The sequence below is a fragment of the Accipiter gentilis genome, chromosome 20 (genome assembly GCF_929443795.1).
Source record: "Accipiter gentilis chromosome 20, bAccGen1.1, whole genome shotgun sequence".
NCBI classification, from domain to species: domain Eukaryota; kingdom Metazoa; phylum Chordata; class Aves; order Accipitriformes; family Accipitridae; genus Astur; species Astur gentilis.
Window position 1 is genome coordinate 1,306,681 of NC_064899.1, and position 17,012 is coordinate 1,323,692.

General features: G+C 40.6%; 1 protein-coding gene across 3 annotated transcripts in view; it reads right to left on the bottom strand.

Annotated features, from left to right (window-relative positions):
* SEMA5A (semaphorin 5A) overlaps window positions 1-17,012 on the bottom strand; it is a 327,513-nt gene that overhangs the window by 223,621 nt on the left and 86,880 nt on the right. For all 3 annotated transcript variants that reach the window (XM_049823923.1, XM_049823924.1, XM_049823926.1), the window contains exon 3: window positions 1,826-2,024. In XM_049823923.1, coding sequence (XP_049679880.1) covers window positions 1,826-1,958 — 133 coding nt within the window. In that variant the 5' untranslated portion in view covers window positions 1,959-2,024. The remainder of the gene's footprint in view (window positions 1-1,825; window positions 2,025-17,012) is intronic.

Genomic DNA, 17,012 nt, shown 5'->3' on the forward strand with positions numbered 1-17,012 from the left:
TTACTCTTATTAAACTGTTAAAATGCCAGAACAAAAATACTTTCTGTAGAAAACACAACATTATTTACTCAAACTTTATGAAAAGAACGGAAACAAATCTTTTTTCAATTAAAATTCAATAAATCCTTATTCATTGGAACAAAAAAATTACACATGTGCTTTCTTAGAATAACAGGAGGAATGCAATATGTAATATAATACATCTTAATCCCTATATCCTCATAGCTACAAACTATCTGAAACTCGTTCTAAGTTGTGACACTAACGGAAAAATCTCAATTCAAATAAATAAAAAAAAAATCAGATAAGTTATTAAATGCCTCAGGTTTTTACAGACAACATCCTCCAAGTGTTCTTCACTTTGTTCCCACTGTTCCTCACCAGTCCATCCCAATACACAAGACGACAACCACATGTATGAAGAGACTGGCTTGGCGAAGCAAGGAACTCATGGGGGAGCTCCAATGCGAAAAGGCTGTATGCATGAGGTGTGAGCAGGGACAAGGTGACCAGGAGGACTTTAGAAACACCACATGCGTCATGTTAAACAAAGTTCAACGGGAGTTAAGACTTAGACAGAATGTCAAGGGCAACAAGAGCAGCTTCTGCTTCTACGATAGTAATGAAAGGTCAAACAGGGAAAATATAAGCCTGTTGCTGAACTGGGCAGGCGATTTAGTGCCAGAAGACACAGATGATGCTGGGGGACTCAATACCTCCTTTGTTTAAGGTCTCAAAGGCATCTGGTATTTTGCAAAGGGGTTCAAGAACTACCAGCAGTAGATGTGGCCTGAGTTGGGGATGACTTGCAAGATCTCAACCTATACAAATCCATCGGATCAGACAAGCTGCATCCATGGACACCGAGATAACCAGCCACTCTTCATCTCTGAGAAATCACAGAGATGAAGGAAGGTCCTCAGTAACTGCACGAAAACTAAGGTGGGAAATACAGGTCAGTCAATCTCGCTTCAGTTCCTGGGAAAGTTATGGAGTTAGTACTCTTGGAATGCCCTTTTCTGGACATATTGAGAAGAAGGTGTCTGAGAACAGTCAGCATGGATTTGCCAAGGGTAAATCATTCCTGACCAACCCAATTGCCTTTTATACTAAAATGACTAGTTTTAATGATGAGAGGAGAGCAGGGGATGTCATTTATCTCAAGGCTTTCAACACTGCCTCACTGCAAGTTAGGAGGCTACAGGCTGTCTCTTCGGGTGGGCAACCAGATGGGTAAAAAGCTGGCTGGATGATCAAGCCCAGAGCGTAAATGTATAATGGACGTTACTCCACCATAAGGCCTGTAACAAGTGGAGTATCACAAGGGCTGATCCTGGGACCTGTCCTGTTTAACACCTTAATCAATGACCAAGGGGCAGCAACAGAGTGCAGTCTGTAAAGTGTGCAGATAACACCAAATTCAGAGAAACAGTTGATAAGCTTGAGGGCAAGGCTGCAGTCCACAGGGACCTAGATGGGCTGGAGGAATGGGCCAAGAGCAACCTCATGAAATTAAGTGTACACATGCAGAGTCCTGCACCTGGAAAGGAACAACCCCATGCAGCAGTACAGGCTGGTTTTAATCACAGAGGAAAATGAACCACCCGCCTTTAAACCACACATTCAGCACCAAACTGTGAACGAACTTTGCAAGCCTAGTTGTATTTAACACGTATGGAATACAGTCCAGGTTACTATATAACAGCACTGAATGCACTTTTTTTTCCCCTCCATATCCTTATATATTTAAAACAGAGGTTTCCATGAAGAGATTACACAATCTTTGGCCTACTTCTGGAAAAGTTTTTTTGCACTTATCCCTTACCTTTGTATGCAATAACCGGGTGCTCAGCTCTGTGGCACTGGGTATCTTCTGTTATTGTTGGCTCCAGTATTCCTAAAGCTCCAAGTCCTGCCAAAAGCAGTGCAACGAGGCAGCTTCCTTTCATGGTGGTCATGCTGTCCTCCACAGCACTCACTTCTTTTAGCTGGCTACTCTTCTTGCAGTCATGTGGGAAAAGCACCTGGAGAGTTCGAAGAAATTTATTCAAACAGAGGAGCAAACCACAGGAAAAAAATGAAGCCATTCTTGATGTTTAAAACAAAACAACATTGCTTTCTGTCTGTGTAGTATTTGACTCCTCAAAAGTATACTATCAGCTGCTCCTCTAATTACTTCATAAACTTATCATCAATTACCCAATTTACTAATACTGATTTCTTTTATCACCCAGCAGGATTCAAAAACTGTTATTCCTTCCCCCACTCTTCTACTTTAAACTTTCATTTTTAATGTGTGCAGGAAAAATAACATTCTGCAATTTTTTTTTTTATTTATTTTTTTTTTTTTAGATACAACAAATGTATCTAAATCTATGTTCCACGTTCACTTGGATCCACTGCCCCTCACTCTGCCTTCCTCACAAAGCAAAGAATGCTTTGATTCCTTGTGAGTATAAGTAGGAAAGGAATTGCTCCTTCACGTTACTGACTGTTTTGACAAAACAACAGCGCTAGAGCATGGTTTTTTTTTTGCCTATCTGTAGAGTATGTAAGGGACAGCGGTAGGACAAGATTCACCTCAATGCTCTGACAACGTACTTTTGCTTTACAGGAGGGAGGGTCACTAGTTCTGACACCAGCTTAATCCCTAACCCGTTCACCAAGACTGATTACAAGGTTGTGTATTGCAGATTCTAATGCTGAAGACTCCTTTCTACTAAAATCTAGACACCAATCAATGATGTAATGGTTTTCATTCAGTACTAGAATAAATTAGAAGTTTTAACTCCCTGATTTTTTGAAACATCCAATAACCAGATACTTATAAAATAAGTAACACAATACTCACAGTGTCAATATAATTTTAGATCCAACCCAATTCCCTTAGCTCTATCATAACAAACATTCCAAGCAGTAACAACCCAATGCTGCAACCCAAAAACTTTCACCACTAGCAGCTTTACCGACTCCCACAAGCTTGCTTGCTTATAGCACACAGTTATGAGACATCACTGCCTTTTAGGAGGGAAAGAGTGGAGATTTGAGACAACTCCATAATGGCAGAAATGTCATTCTGCTAATTAACAGAGCAATTCCAGAAAAAATAATCAGCAGTATTGACTTCTAATACATTTGTTCTCACTGAACTGCAGTGTACTGTTTAATAAGGCGGAAACTTTCTATTTGTGTACAACAAACATCTTAAACACATGAAAAAAAGGGCTGTTAGTGAAAAGATACTCCCCAGTAAGACCAGTATGTTTTAAAAGCTACACTCAGAAAGCAGAATGGGTAGTAAACATTGCTCCCTAACCCCTAAGATTACTGTAGCACAAGCCCTCATAAGATGAACTGCTCCTCTCTTACCACTTTATTTTGCTGCCTTTAGAAGCCTTCTGGGTAAGACCTGGACACATCTGATCCTCATTAATTTAAACTAAAATAAATAGATAAAAGACATAATACATCTGAGCAGTACATAAATTTAATAGTCAATTTTAGCTACTCTGATAAATTCGCTTATGTTTCAGAAAAAAAAAAGGCAGCGGCAAAGCTTCTAGGCAGTTAGATTCATATACCTATCTAAGTACTAGATCTTATGGTGTCATGTACCAATATGAATCTGTCCCTATAAATTGCTTGTGGCTCACAGCAGGCAGTATCTGCTCAGAAATTCTGCGCACTCATGTATATAAGGGCATAAAGCGCCTGTTCCAATGTTTTGATGGTTCATTTTCTGCAAGGGTGACATTTCGAGCGTTACGCACTATTCTTATCTAAATTCAACCAGTTTATGTGGGTTATATCGTAGCTAATGGATATTACTGACTTACAGATTATACAAGTACATTACTAAGAGCTAGTTCTAGTTCAGGTTTCGGTAAAATTATGTATATGTCTTTAGGAAGCAAAATTTAGGACAGATACCACATCACAGACTCTCAAAAGCCGGTTCAGAAAAAAGCCTTCAAACCCAAAGCCTTTTCCACAGAATTTGCAGGGGTCAGACTGTTCCCTCCTGCGCACCCCGGAGGAAGGACCCCACGGCACGTCCACCTGCCTGAGGTCCCACCGTGGGCGCGAGCCCGCGGAGGCAGCGCCTGAGCTCCGAACCCACGCAGCTCTGGAAGTCCCGCTGCAACCGAGAGCCGGAGGCTTTGAAGCGGGCAAAGGAGTCTTTCCTGAAACAAGCCCTTCTCCTTACTGAAAGTGCAACTGTTGTGCCAAGACGTGATAGTTAGCCCGGAGAGTAAGACACAAAAGAGAACACTAAACTGAAAAGTTTAGGCTAGTTTCCTTGATTTCGGCATAATTTCCATATGCAGATTTCTCTCAACAATGAAATGTAATGGTCAAATCAAAACTTTTCAAAGCATATCCATAATACTGACACTGACTGTCTTTTTCACTATCACTATATATCTGGGAACCAGCACATTGACCTGTATTATTTCTATAGTTTTGCTAGTACAGATCTTTAATCAGGCTTCTGACAAATTGCATTTTACAGGTCTGTAACACAATCTGAGGATGCAAAAAGAAAAAAAAAAGCAGAATTATAAAATGCAATATATTTCAATATATTATTTTATCTCTATATGTAAAGTATCTTGTGTGCTTACTTTCTCCCTCATTCACTTTTTTTGGATCTAGCTTGCCTAGAAGAAATATAAAGATGAATGAGGCCCGCTAGGTAAAGGTAGCAGTTTTTACAAACATAGTATTTAGTTTCTCCATCAGCATTATTTGTTGAGGGGAAGGAAAAAAAAAAAAAAAAGGCAATTCAAGATTTTCTATTTTAGCTGAGCCAACAAAAGATACCTATTACTAAAGAGAAAAAGTGTGAACACAGCCAAGCATGCAAGGCATGTAACTGCTACTGCTAGGTCCAAGCAGATTCATTTAGAGACTTTTTCCTCCAGGAACTGAAGTCATATATTTAAATGAAATAATCAGTATGTCAGTGTTTCTAGATCAGTTAAAATACACCATGTTGGAAATACAATTTACATCTGAATTATAAACTACATTTTCTTTTGTTTGATTAAAATAAGCTGCTGTATAAAAAAAGAGAGTTGCCACACTAACTGCAGCTGTCCAGCAGCAAGGATGCTTTCAAATAATTATCTGTTGATTCTGTGTCAGTTTAACAGCGCTTTCAGTGAAAGATGAAGTAAACATGTCAATGTGAGTATGCAAAGAACAGAGTTTGGCATGGTTAAAAGATGCCAGTTTCAGGACTGGTTCTGGGTACATGCATACACAAGCGCATCTGGGGTTTCTTTACACGCACACCAGTGTCTGCTCTCATAGGTGCTGCTCCTGTTATTGCTGTGGGAGACTCGTTCCACTTCCCCAGGGTGCTTTGCTCAACCTCTTGGTTTGTAAAACAGTAAAAGTTTGATAAAAATTTACTCATGCTGACTAACTACTCCAGACAACACACACCTTTGCGCACAAGCATGAACCTAAAGAAAAGTACTTGTCTAATGAAACAGACTATACATTGTATGGGTTCATTATTACAGAATTATGAGTCCAAAGAAAGATGTCCCATATTGCTGCTGCACACACTTTAAAATAGCTAGTAATAATTATTTCATCTTTGGTCACGTCAATTTTATTCAAAATACCTAGTTTGTCTACTGTACTGCTAATGACAACTTTTCACAATTTATTAAAAAGAATAGAACATTTGCTTGCTGTTGCAAGTGATGAACAGACAGGGAGAATTGTTGTTTCCTCTTTAGCAAAAAAAGCCCACACTGCTGTGTATTGCTAGTAAGCATACGGCCAAATCAGGAAAAAAAGGGTTATCAGCAGTCATATGATCATAAAACTGGAATACATGAACACCCCTACAATGTAGCTCAGTGCCTTTTCCTGTAATGGCTCTTGATTTCTTAAAGCCATGCTCCTCAAATTTTTACAAATCATTTGAGAGGAAGATTGCTAGAGAAAGAAATACGTAAAAAAGGCCCTCTCATCACAGCTACCAAAAAATCTAGCTAAATTCTCAGGCAATGTGTACGCTCTCAATTCCCAGTCCTGGCAATACCCCTAGTGACAAGCCCTGGAGCCCAGAAGGAAAAAGGGATGGCGGTGGGGAGCATCAGGAGGGCTGCATCAGTCTAAAAGAACAGCGCTCGCCTCTTTCCCCAGTGAAAAAATGTGAATGTTGCGTGTCAAAAGACATTCACATTTCACTTTTTTCACAAATGAACTGTGATTTATTTTTTTTTAGTCATGCTTCTCCTAATAATATATAGGCACAAGGTGAATAATTACCAAAATGCATTTAAATATTGTCTCCAAAAAAACCAACGAGTTGTTTTTACTCTAGTGATTAATCCTGTTCCCCTGCCAAATGCACAAATAAAAGCTATACCTCTTTATAATATAATTACTTTGAAATACATCCCTTACTCAGTATAAGCTTTAGAAAAACAATTTGTATATCAGTCAGATACACAATTAGATTAGAGCAATAGCTCAAAGATCACCTCATTAAACATCAAGATGAGGCTGGAGGCTGTAGAGCTTCTTCAGTGAAATAATCCAGCCATACACTATCGTGTCTCAGCACTGGACCCAGCAGTCCAGACTGTTTGCTATGTGGCAGAGTAGCATGTTCTAATTTGTATTCTCGTAAAGTGAGAGTCAGCTTCAATTAACAAACTGATTACTGCATTCCTTCAACTTTTTTTTAATATTGCCGTTCATTTCTGCAGTGGCATGAATTTTAAGATCTGCAAGAGGCAGTCACCCATCAGCTGTCATTGACTAACGCAGTCAAACATCAATCCTTAAATTCATAGTGACATTCTGCCAAAAGTCTGCTAATATCTGTAGCTGATGGTGACAACTCATAAAAGAAGAATCTGTCATCAAAGCTAGTTCTCCAGCGCTGCTCAAAGAGCTGCGATACTTGTGATTTCTGCAAAGGAAGCACTGCTTCAAGAACAGCGGCCTGAGTGAAGCTAGAAGTTTGTAATAACGCCTCAGATCTCATTTATTACGTCGTGGGCACGTCTGCCTCATCAGCGGGGCTCAGCACCAGTGGACCACAGCTTCCTCGAGCAAGCACCAGCCAAGCCAGCAGGTCCACGCAGCAGAGCACCACAAGCAGCTTAGAGGCAAGAGTAAAGGTACTCAAATCCATGCAGCCTCGGCCCACTTTCCAGAAAAATCTCAGCTCTTTTTTTTTTCCTCTTAGCTCTCCCTTAGCTCCTTGGCTGTTTTGGTGTGCTCCCAAGCCCCAGATGCCCACCTCTAGTTTCGTTTCGTTGCCCTCACAGCCAGTGTCCTGCTCCCGTCCCCCAGAGCACCTTCCCCCAGACGCTGCTTGGGGCATCCACCAAACTGGGACCCTCCGCCTGGCCACCAGAAGTCGGTCTGAGGTGGTGGAAAGAGGAATTCCATTCCTCAGAGAGACTACAAAGCCAGCACAGTTTTTCCTTTACAAAATAACTTTATGGAAAGACAAAACTGTAATCATCGTTTGCAAATAAAGGTCTGAAAAGTGAGGAAAGTTGGAAGGAAAACCAGAGGAAGCTGAACAGCCAAAGGAAAGGCATGAAGTGAGAGAAAGCGAGCCAGGAGAGGGCAGAAGTGTCAGCTAGTGCAGGAAAATGAAATGGAGAGGGAAGAACTGTAGCAATTCAGGGATCTTCTCCTTTCTCTCCATATGACACTCACCTGCTCCTTTTCCAGCTGGTACTATTATTGGCAAAGCAAACACATTTTCTTAGGGCCCAAAAGATGGTCAACACCATCGACATGGCATAAAACACAAGCTGTTCTGTAGTAAAAATACACTTTCAGGTGTTGTAAGTAACAGCGGTTCAGTAGACAGTCCTTACCGCAGGATTCTGTGGATTTTAAAAATGACATAGCTTTACAGTGGGATTGGGCCGATCCTCAGAAAAAAAGATCCACTGATGATTATGAAATACCTAGACACTCCCATTTTGCAGTGTGAAATTCAGGAACTCCCCGAGCCTTATAGTGCAAGGATATTCAGGAAGAGTCCCAGTAGCTGCTTGCCGGGGTCTCCGCTCTCCCCCGAGACCCGAGCCGTTTGCTCCTGACACAGACCAGACCGTGGGCTGGGTGCGCCTCTGTCCAAGCACAGCCGTTCATTCCCACGTTCTGCAGAGGTCTGAGCTCTGCGCTGCACGACGTTCGTAGGCTGTATTTTACTCACTTGTATTGCCATACAGTACGTACGAGTCGGTATTTATGAGTTATTCATCAAGCCTTGTGAAAAGTGAACATACGTACCTGACCGCAAGACAAGAAAAATCCATTGCACAGCTTTTCACAAAGCACGTACTGCAGTACCTGAGTTGCAACCACAAAGAGAAACAGCATACAGAACAGCCAGTCCACGGCATTTTTTCTTTAATATTCCCTCACCCATCTATAGTAGGAAGCCCTACGGTTTGGAAAGAGATCTGTCTCCTGGTTATAGCTCAGTTAGCAAAGACCTCAATTTCAACAGAATCATGTAGTCATTAACTGGACTTCCTTACAAACTGTCACAAAACATGACATAAATTACATTTCAGAAGTTTCTTTCAATTTATCCAGCACTGCTGTTAGTGGCCCTTACCAGATATCCCTGGCACACTCTTGAGAGATTAAATATAATATATAAAGCTGTGGACAACAATTTTTAAAGCAACGTGTACTTTCAGAGACCTAGTAATGCTGCCCCTGAATGAAGATGCTATACTACGTATTTCCACACCTCAGTAACTGAAAATTATTTGTGAAAAATCGTATCTACCCATTAAACCTGAATATAATAAAAGTATGCTAGTCCACCTCATTGAACAGGGATTAATAAGAAAAGCAATGACCAAACATGTAAAATATTTTTAACACCTATTTTCATCATATTTGTTAGCAACGCCATAAACTGAGGCTGCATTTGTTTTTTCCTTTGTTTTAAGCTACATAATTATGTTGATTTCCCATAACTAATTACATATTTTTTTAGAAGGGCAAAAAGAATGTTTCCCTGTAGACGGTAACTACTGCAACAATGACATTTCTTGAACAGTCTTCAAACTCTGCTCTTCCCTAGCTTTACTGTTAACCCACTTTTTGTAATCTTCTGCTAAAAAAGCATCTGTGCTCCTTGTATAATAAGGGGCTCAAAGAAGAAGTGAATTTTGAAATTTCGCCACTGGGAATTAGGAATCTGTGCAGGACCAGAGTTACAACTACAAGCAAAGCTGTGACTATTAATTTGTATTAACAATGTGCTGAAACTTCACTATATATAAAACAAAACGTACTCTTAAATTACAAAAGCTCATGCTTTGAAAGCTGTGCACGTGTCTTGCCTTCTACTGTGACCTCTACCCAAATTCAGGTATGATGCAGGATAGGAGGAGATGCTCTAGCTTAGGATGCTTTGTCATCTTTTTCTTTTCCCTTCACATTATTATAAACTGTCTTGTACTGGGAACTACATTTGTTAAAAATTAAAAAGAAAAGCAGGTTTTAAAACATAACGTGATTGAACGAATGGCAGCAATTCAGGTTTGGGAGGAGATCTGTGCAACAGAGCAGCAGAAGACAATGCACCGAGATAACCATCAGAAAAAATATAGCTGAGAAGAGAGAAGTTTTATCAGCTGAGGGGAGAATGAAGAAGGTGAAGGTTAGCGTTGGGCGAAAAATTTGTGTAAGATCTTGAAGATGTATCAAAAGCGGGTTTGAGTGAAGGCAAGGTTAATGGAAGAAGGTAAAAAGAGAGGTAATACGAAAGTAATGCAAGCTTAGCTGTCGCATTCTATATAAACTGGGAAGAAGCAACACAGAGATTGGAGTTGTATGTGTTGAATAATTAAGAGAGCAGATCATCACATCACAGATTATTGCTGTAGCCATCTGGACATACTTTTTTATATTTGTAAACTGTACAGGAAAACATGCCAAAATTTGTACATGGATGTAAGAGAAACCAGAAGGAAGACAGTAACACAGCAACTTCAAATAGCTGAGTTTTTTAAAAAAACTATTTTCAAATGAAAACAGTTCTCTACCATTTTGTATGTCACTGTACAAAAGTACTTGATAGTACTTGGGATTTAGCTTTCATAAGGACTTAATAAATACATTTTTAAAGGCGAATCGCCAATCTAAAGGACAAAATTGTACTGCTAAAACAAAACTATTGGTGGATATTCTGCACATTAATACTAGGCAAACTTCCAAAATAAAGATTATATTTAAGTAGTTACCACTTAAAAGAACTGCTGGATGAGCTCCAAAGTGTTGTGAAATGACTACTGTGACAGCCTGCTTCAGTTAAATAATACAGGCAAGCTTAGCCTTCTTGTGGTGGGTTCAATCCTGCAGTTCTTTGGTACAGTTTTAAAGGGCAGTGGCTATTAAACACATTTCAGCAAATGCATGGTGGTCACGGCTTTGACAACTGAAATACGGTGGAGGAGAATACACTTCTGTATGTCAAATCCACTCAGCCCCACGCCCCCATTTGCAAATGCATTCCCACCTCCTCTCAACTCCTAGCCGATTATCAGCTTTTAATTTGTTTCTTCCCATGAATAACCAGCATAGTCTCTCTTTACAGCAACAGCTTAAGTGACAGCAAGGTTTAGCAGACTGATATGAAAGAAAGGGAGAGGTGAGGCAGCTCAGAGCTCCCATCCCACATCACTGCTATGGAACACTTCTCCCCACCTATTTATTTATACGTAGCTTTTCTATCAAGGGAAGCACTCTAAACACCCATTCATCTCACCAAGCTTCTGGATTCCTCCTTCAGTTCTTGGATAAGCAACAGAGAGAGTATCCTACAGAGAACACTTAGGTGGACTGAACCATCCAATGTCTCTGCAATGATTATACAAAATGCATAGCGTAAGTCAGCTGCTATGTCACTTTCCTTGCTCTTTTAACATTACCACTGCAAAGAGGATGATTTAGATTTTTTTATACATCCGCAGAAGTTTTCCCACACACCTACAAAGATTTAATACACAAATGAAAGCACTGTTTAGTGTTCCTTCTAACCCCATGATGCTATGATTATAGGAAACAGTGCCCAAAGGGGACCCACCAATCCACATGACAATCTTCCATACTAGATTTTCCCTGTAGATCTCTGATTCGATTGAGAACTGCAACAGAAAAATCACAGAACTCCCTTCTGTGCCACATTCAGTTGCATTAATATCCAGATAATTCAGAGGCATCATACAAACATGCCTCTTTTTAACTAGGAACATTAACTGTGTGGCTAACCATGCTGTCTTTTGAAGATGTCCATCACAAACATAGGAAACCATGACAAAATTATCAGAGTCCTGGAATAAGAAGTCTGAAGGGAAAATCATGGCTTCTGTTAGATCTTTCTGAACGTTCATCTACCTTTTGTTAGTTTTTCACTAAATCCTGAATCCAGATACAGATATTTTACACCTTCTGTGAAAGATCAAGTTAGTAAATCCTTTCCTAAAATAAACCAGGCAAAATTAAAAATAATGGAAGCCATAAAGATTTTCAGAGACCATTCTACAGGTAAAATATCCGATGTATCAGAGTCTTCAAAAAGAAAAGGCAAAGTTCAAAATGAATACAACGCTTACACTTAAACCCATGTATTCACAAAGGTTTCATGCATATGAGGAACCCCCCTGCACATGCCTGCGCTTCCTGTCAATACAAACTTGCTTATTTTTTCCTAGATCCTAAGATACGGCATGACGGGGGGGGGGGGGGGGGGGGGTTGTAGAAAAGAAAAAAAGAAAAAGGATCCTTCTAAAAAGAATAAATCATAGTTGTATTTTCTTCCTCCAACATCATTGTTAAAAATTTAAGTTCTACATTTAAGTCTGTTTAGAAGTAGTAAAACTTGACACAACAGAAATCATATACTATCCGGTGGGATGCACCCAATGAAGCTGTCAAATAGTGAATAAGGAGATGTCAAATAACCTAAGGTTAAATGAGGAATGGCTCTTGACATATTTGTTCCAATACACAGAAGCTTCTTGTGGGTTTCCTTCAGAGCATATATTGTGCTGCTCTGTGTATTTGTGTCTCAATAAAATAAAATAAATATACTCTGTTCTTTCCAAGTCTGAAATATCCTCCTAAAAAGTTATTTTAATTTACATTTCCATGTTTTATCTAATTGTTAATGATGATGCTTTTTTAAATGATTTTCATTTAAGAGCTTTCAGGAGAAAAATCTATTCCATAAGGTTATTTCACAAAATAACAATGTTGTGAAAATCCAGTTTGTTTGGTGACATCTTTCCCAATGGCTTCTCAGTGGCTGACAGTTTCCATCAGTCACACACTTAAATTACATGAAGTGTCACTGATGTCTCCATCATAACCAAAATCACTTTAGACTTCTGTAGCTTTGTAACCGTCATTTTTCATTTATCACTTTGGAATCTTATAAGCATACAGTATGTATGCACAGATTGCATACATTGAAACATATCTTAGACTCCTCCTTTTGAAGAATCTGAAATTTGGAGTCAAAATGTGTCAAAGACACCTTAAGCTCATAAATAGAAACATGTACAATGAGTACGCCTTCCCTTAGATTCTTCTAAAAATAAAGGCACTGTTTCAGCCTTCCTAGGCTGTTTTGGTTGCATCCAAATTTTCTAGTACCCCCACAGGTGCTTAACAGGAAACTTCCTGACCATCCTTACATTTTATGCCACGCAGTACACTCACTGGTGTCATAGCAATTGCTTATGAAAATCCCCCCTCCCACTGCACCAGCTCTCCAGCACACCATCAGGCAAAGCTAGATGACTTGCAGTGAGAACATCCTTAGCTAGCATTGCCTAAGACCACCAAGATTTATACCCAAAAGCCATACAGTATGGTCCACACCCCTTTTTGCACTCCTTTCTGTACATCTTCATACCCCCACTTATTGCGTTCCTCAAAAAAACAAATGTACATATGGCACAGGCAGGGATTCCTTTCCCGGGATGAACAAATAACCACAATACCAACACATGCCACAGTTGAATACCATGCACTTTGCTGGGAGGACCACATGCCCACTTAGACAACAGCCCATAGCAATAAGGAAAGGCATTCCCCGGGGTAGACCAGTATAGCCTCCAATTCACTTTGCTGGCCTGCCCCTTCATCTTGTCCCGTACCAAGTCTACGTCCCTGTCCCAACACCGCACCCTAAGCAAAGACCCTAGCTCCCAAGCAATCGAGATCTTCCTAGCAGTCGGTTGTGTCGAAGCTTAGTCCAATATCAGCTGACAACAGCATGGCTCAACACCCAGATCCATGCACTCACTCATGATTGGCACCATTTTCTCCCTCAAATCATTCCCTGTCCCAAAGGGAAACCAGCCACCAACTGCATTTTTAAGACCACCTTAGCTGCTGTACATAGGAAGGGTAAAGCCCGAGAGAAGCTGTGCTCATTAGATCATGCTGCATCTCCTGCCAGACACAGATCTTGTCCCTTCCACTCGCCCTCCGCGGGTTCCCAGCTTCCTTCTCCCGTTCCCTCAACATCCTGCAGAGAGGTAACACAACCACCTGCTATACAGAGCCGACTCAGTCCTGAGCTGGGTGCTGGCTAACCCGGGCTATGAACATCCACCAGCAACGTAATTTGATATAAGGTATCCCGAGATCCAAGATCCACTCCTCAGCACAGGAGAATGGCACATTTATGAGTCCACTCCCTTAGTTCAGCTGGAGCTGCAGACCTGCCAGCCAATGCACTCATGACAAGCCAGACCAACCCCTTTGCCCATTTGCTTAGGGATACAAAAATTTGGCATGCTACACTGGCTGTACTGATGTCCGAGGAGAAGGTTGGGTTAAAAGACCAGGAAGAAAGGTCTCCCCATGGCTATGAGTAGCCCTGCCCTTCCCATCACTCCAGCAACATTTCTAAAAGAAGCCAAAAGGTCAGTTCACTTTTAAAAGATGACACATCCTCAAGCGCTCCTTCATGCGATCCTTTAAAAGCATCTTCACACTGGCAGCTGAGGCTTGCACTGGGACTTGTACAGGTTTCTCATCTGCTTTTCATCACAGAGTCTTGGCAGATGACGACAGGAGCACTCAGTGCCCATCATGTAGGTCACGTGGCAGTCGTGGCACGTACCGCATGTAAGTAAATAAGAACGCTAGGAAGTTGCGAGTGATTGTGGAATAGCCCATTCCTGCTTGATGTGTCCCAAGACAGGCGACCAGCTATCCCACTGGATGAACACCACGTTCCACTATGCCCTAAGGAAGGATGGAGCTCAGAGTAAGGGAACGCATTAGCCCCCCTACAGATCAGGGCACACTGACACACCTGCCCGCAGACTTCCCGTCACTGTAGACCTCAGTGCCTCTCTTTTCTGAGGCAGCCCAAACCCTCTTTGATCAGCAGGAGAGGGTATTCATTTAAACACAAAGAAAATGCAAAAACACTACCTTTCCTTTCCCTTTTTTTTTTTTTTTTTTGCGCCCAGCCTCTCAGTGGTACCAAGTATGCTCTTATTTCCTCAAGCTCCACCCCTTCTGCTCTTTGTAATCCCTCTGCAGTTAAATTCCTTCTCCTTTATTTACCAACTCTCTGCTTTGATGTCATTTGCATAACACTACAGAAAGACACGTTGTTAAATCTACTTTCAGCACAGTCCAAGCATAAAGCTCTAGAAGGAATACCAAGGAAAATGGCTATAAAGAAAAAAAAACACAAAAACAAACAAACCAAAACCAAACATGAAACCCTTGTAAATGGCCTCTGTCAATGACACAAAGAAAAACACAAGTACAATAAAATGTCTTACAAATAGAAGTCCAACTAAAACCTGCCCTTTGGCTGCAGGCGTGGTGTTGAAAAATGATTAAGTCAGACCAGAAAAGTGTCAGTTTACATAGCAGTGGTGCAACAAGATACAAGCATTATAGGTATGAGAAGGGTCTCTGGAATGGAATTGTTGGAATTCAAAATAAAGAGCCCAGAAGGAAAATGCTGAGGATGCAAGGCCTTTCCATGGGGAGCCTTGTGTAATAATGAAATGCAGAATTTGACCTAGAAAGGGGCAAAAAGGAAAAGAGACTGGACACAAAAAAAAAACCCAAAAAAACCCCCAACAAACGAACCAAGAAACTTGCTGATATTGTACGCATCTGGCCAAGCAAAAAATTGGCAATTTGTGGCAGCATTAGGAAATGCATAACTCAAGAAGACAGATATAAAATGTGAATGATGCTCAGCTTATCAAAGAGTAATAACAAACTTTCTAGCATGGTGTGCTTGCTATGCTCTACCTCAGCATGCTTCACCCGAGAGAGAGGATGGGACTTGCATGCTACTGAAGAGTCCCAAAAGCATAGTTTGGATACAGCTCTATCCTTTCATACCTGGCCAACACTCTCCTCCATTACCTACCACTTCACCATGATGTTGATGGGACAGTCGCAGAGTGATCTAGCAGAAAATCTGTATTGCTAAAGTCATCATGATGCATTCTGGTTTTCAAATTGTTAATTATTTGAATCTAAAAGATCACATTTTATCTTGTATTTGTTCAATCTCTACAGCCATATCAGTTTCTACAGCTAATAATGTAACTATAGACAAACACATCTCTTTAACATGGGAAATCCAGTGCAGAGTTCATAGTTCTTTTTAGACACAAAGCTGTATTTATACTGTAATAAACACATCATCTAGAAAGATATTGAAAACACAAATTGAAACATGATGCTCTCACTGTGCAAAGTCTTTGCACACCTTCAGTGCTCTGTAAATAATAAATAACTGAAGCAGAGGTCATCTCATCAGGTTAATCATGAGTCATACTGCCAAGATACAGAGGTTGCTCCAGCTAGGCTGTGCTATCTAGTACATGGATAAACAGGGATTTCAATTTCCAGGGTTGTCAGTCTTGCATGTTTTCCAGCACTGGATTCCACCATATTTTATAAAGATGCAACCCGAAGCTGAGTGAAAAATAATTCAAACTGCTTGCAGTGGTGTTGCAGAAAGGGCTTCCAGAGCAAACAGATTATACACACTACATTAATGCACAAACTGCAAGTAAAAATACACCAAACCTGGATCAACAGAGACAACTCAAAGTGTCTCAAAACAGTGCCTTTTCCTACAAATTCTTTTGACATTTTCAATGATCAAGGCAAGAGAAAGCAACCCATGAGGCTTCACGCAATTGAGAGATAACTGGAATACTTAAAGGCAGCATCTCTACTGCAAGAAGTGTGACCTGGGGAAGGGCAGCTGTGCCGGTGGGGGGAAGTTGAATCTTATTCCGAACTAGATATTTAAGAGAGGGAAAAAAAAAAAAAAAAAAAAAAAAAAAAAAGAGATTAAAATTATAAATCAAAGATCATTTAGTTTCACACTAGGTGTTAACACCCTGCTTCTAGATGCCATTAATCTCAGAGATTTAACAACAGGCTTTAATGGGAAGAGTCTCATTCTCTGTAGCAAGAAACAAAGGGTCTTTCCATTAGACACAATGACCTCATCCATCCCTCTCTGATCTGCCTTCACCTCATATGCAGAGCCAAGTACAGCACGATTCATCACTTCAGTACAAAGCTGTTTGCAGCTTGGTGGGCAGTTATGTTACATACTAGGCACAGAGTTTCTGAAAGAGAACGAAGCTCCTTCATTCCACTCTGAAATTGCTATTGCTGCTTTGAAGCAATGCAGGTTCCTTTTAACAAACAACTACTAATGAGCCTTTCATTGTTATGCTTCATTTGTTAGAATTCCCCAAGCCTGGCACAAAGGGAAACCTCCCATCACTGCACAAACAGTGCCACAAGGAAGACACCAGAAGAGTTAGAAGGGCCATGAGGAAGGACTCTTCTTCACAGATGGACGAGCACAAAGAATTAAGTGCGTAGGGAAATGGCTGACCTAGGTCATTACCAATTAAAAGTATTGCTTATGTTATACTACTCTTCCTTTTTCCCTTGTAACTGCTCGTATTCTGCAATTC